The following is a 2,862-nucleotide window of genomic DNA, read 5'->3' as shown; positions in this document are numbered from 1 at the left end:
AGCGGCGTGCCTGTAGTTCCAGCTACTTGGAAGCCTGAGGCAGAAGGATTGCTGGAGCCCAGCAGGTCGAGGCTGCGGTGGCCGGGAGCGGCCACTGCACTCCAGTCTGGGAGTGAGACTCCGACTCAAAAAAAAACAAACAAAAAAAACAGGCAAATGGAATTCCTTCAGGGTGAGCCTCAGCTGGGCTGGGGGCTTGAGATGGGGCTCAGAAGGGATGTCTGAGCTCAGATCCACAGACTGAGTGGAATTTACTGGACAGAGGTTGGGGCAAGCAGTGGGGGGATGGGCTGGACAAAAACCTTCTAGGCAGAGGGACCAGCATGTGCAGTCTCTGAGGCCGATCAGGCAGCACAGAGCTGGTGGGAGCGGTACAAAGTTAGGGGCACAAAGGCCAGCCAGTGGTACCTGCAGGTCCTGGGTGGCCTCAGCAAGGGGTCAAGATTTTTCTCTAGGTGCAGTGGGGAGCGCTGAGGGGTAGCTAAGCAGGGGAGGCCATATTGGATTTTCCCCAGGGGCTCTGTGGTTGCCGTGGGGAATGGCTAGAAGGCGATGGGATGGGATGTTGTGAGGAGACAGTCTGGTGGCTCCTGCAGGGGCCAAATCCCAGCCCCCCCCCCGCCGCCATGGGACTGTAGAACTCACCAGGGTATCAGGTAGGCTCTGGGATTCTTGGTCCCGGGAGGAAATATTATTACTCCTGGGCCTCCCACCTGCCCTGGGCCTTCGGAAACACCCCTCCCTTCTCTCCTGCCATCCCAGGTGACCTTGGAGTGCCCCGGCCACGAGGAAGTGCCCAGGGTGGACAAGCTGGTGGAGAAGATCTTGCACTGCAGCTGCCAGGCCTGTGGCAAGGAGCCCAGCCACGAGGGGCTGAGTGTCTACGTGCAGGGCGAGGACGGGCCGGGCTCCCAGCCTGGCACCCATCCCCACCCCCATCCCCACCCCCACCCTGGTGGGCAGACCCCTGAGCCCGAGGACCCTCCTGGGGCCCCCCACACCGAGGAAGAGGGGGCTGAGGACTGAGGCCCCCAACTCTTCCTCCCCTCTCATCCCCCTGTGGAAAGCTGGGTCTCACCCTCCCGGGAGGAGTTGCGGGGAGAGGCCGAAGCCCCTCCTTTGGCACTGGCTGGACTTGGATTCAGACTTGGACTTGGAATGCTGCCCTGTTGCCATGGAGATCTGAAGGGGGGGTTGGAGCCAAGCTGCACAATTAATGTATTCAAGAGTGGGGGGAGAAAGCGGAGGTCTTCGGGTCTCTCTTTTGGAGGGGAGGTCTCTTCCTGTCTGCCTTCTAGAGATGTGCCCTTGGGAGGGGGAAGAAGTTGGCTGAGCTGCTGAGGTGGAGGTGAGGCCATCCAAGATGGCATGAGCCAGGCCAAGGCCCCTGTGGCCCCTGCTGGGGCAGGGTCCCTGGGGGTGCAGCTGGGCTTCAGGGCTGAGGGTGGTGGGCCTCTTGCCAGCCTCAACCTTGAGGGCAGTGCTGGACCAGGAAGACCATTGCCAGAAGCAGGAAGCTCCTGCCCTACAAGTTCCCCCAGAGGTCCCCACCCCACTCCCCATCCCCAGGGAAGCATCTCCCTAGTGGCACTGAAGTGGCCCTCCCTCGATGGAGTAGTTTGGGAGTCAGGCCTGGGCAGGACCCTGCTGACTCATGGCACTAGAGCTGGGAGCCAGACTTTCTGGGCCTTTCTCTGGCTTCCGTGGCTTACCTGGCAGAGGGAGGGGAAGAGGGAGAGGAGCCTTCCTGGGGCTGGGGGCAGAGGGATGATCCCCCAGACCATCACTGAAGAGCAACTCCCCCCATTAGAGATCTTAGTGCCTTCCACTGACCCCCAAGTTCTGGGTCCCTCAGCTGATGGAGTTGGCCCCACCCTCTTGGGGCAGCTCTTTCTAAATATCTGATGAGGGGGGTGGTGGTGGTGGTGGGAGGGTTTTCTCCCTTAGCCAGAGGCCTCACCTCCACCTGGGTGGGCTGGACTCTGGCTGAGCCTCAAGGAACTCCAGGACAAGAGGAACGGCCGTGTGGGCAGCCAGCATTCACCCGGGCTCTGTAGCTCCCCAGCCCTGCCCACCTCTTCCTTCCCAGTGCACTTTAACCCCAAGGGGTGTGGGACCCGGGGATGGGCAGGGCAGGCAGTGAGGAAAATCCCTTGTTCCCTGGAATTGCCCTTGTCTGCGCTTCTGCGCCCAGGGTGGCTGCCTGCTTGCCTGGGAGTGTCCCAACCCTCACGGCTGTTCCGACGAGAGCTTCTGGAGCTTGTAACCAGTAGATGGCCTCCCTGACGGACCCTGAGTCTTCTCATGAATAAATTTGTTCAATGCCTGTGTTCTCTTCCTCACTGGCCAGCTCTGTGGACCCAAGGGTCTCCACAGGTCCTGGCAGCAAGGCCTGCAGGGAGGGGAGCCTAGGCCTAGGCCCTGGAGTGCTGAGCAGGCCCTGGGGTCCCCACTCCACAGCCCCTCTCTACATCCTTGTGGCCCTCTCACTTTCTTGCCAGGCACACCCCTGGCTCCTGGTCCTCTGGCTCCCAGCACCTACCTCTTCCTTGGTGCCTGTGTCTGGCCTTGCCTGCACCTTGGGTGGACCTCCAGAACTGCACTTAATGGATCTCGACTTTTGATCCCTTGGGCTTGCTTCATACTATCTCTTTTCACCTTCACAATGACCCAGCATCAGCCCAGTCTGGCCCCCAGGAGAAAGGGGAACCGACAAAAGTACTGGTTACAAATGTACTGAGTACTTAGTATGAATTAGCTAAGTGAATCTTCACCATCCCCCAGTGGTGGAGATACTGCCGGCGTTTGGTACAGGAGGCCTCTGCAGTGCAGAGGGAGGAAGGAACTTTCCCAGGGTCTTGT

The 2,862-nt window shown here is 60.2% G+C and overlaps 1 protein-coding gene across 2 annotated transcripts in view; it reads left to right on the top strand.

The window, feature by feature from the left end:
* Positions 1–2,330, top strand: part of LOC103264733 (neuroblastoma suppressor of tumorigenicity 1) — a 16,095-nt gene extending 13,765 nt beyond the window's left edge. For both annotated transcript variants that reach the window (XM_021714550.1, XM_008062446.1), the window contains one exon: positions 763–2,330. In XM_021714550.1, coding sequence (XP_021570225.1) covers positions 763–1,026 — 264 coding nt within the window. In that variant the 3' untranslated portion in view covers positions 1,027–2,330. The remainder of the gene's footprint in view (positions 1–762) is intronic.
* The last annotated feature ends 532 nt before the right edge of the window (positions 2,331–2,862 follow it).

This window comes from Carlito syrichta, unplaced genomic scaffold (genome assembly GCF_000164805.1).
Source record: "Carlito syrichta isolate Samal-C Ts95f unplaced genomic scaffold, Tarsius_syrichta-2.0.1 Scaffold95963, whole genome shotgun sequence".
NCBI classification, from domain to species: domain Eukaryota; kingdom Metazoa; phylum Chordata; class Mammalia; order Primates; family Tarsiidae; genus Carlito; species Carlito syrichta.
This window is presented reverse-complemented; position numbering and strand designations above follow the sequence as displayed.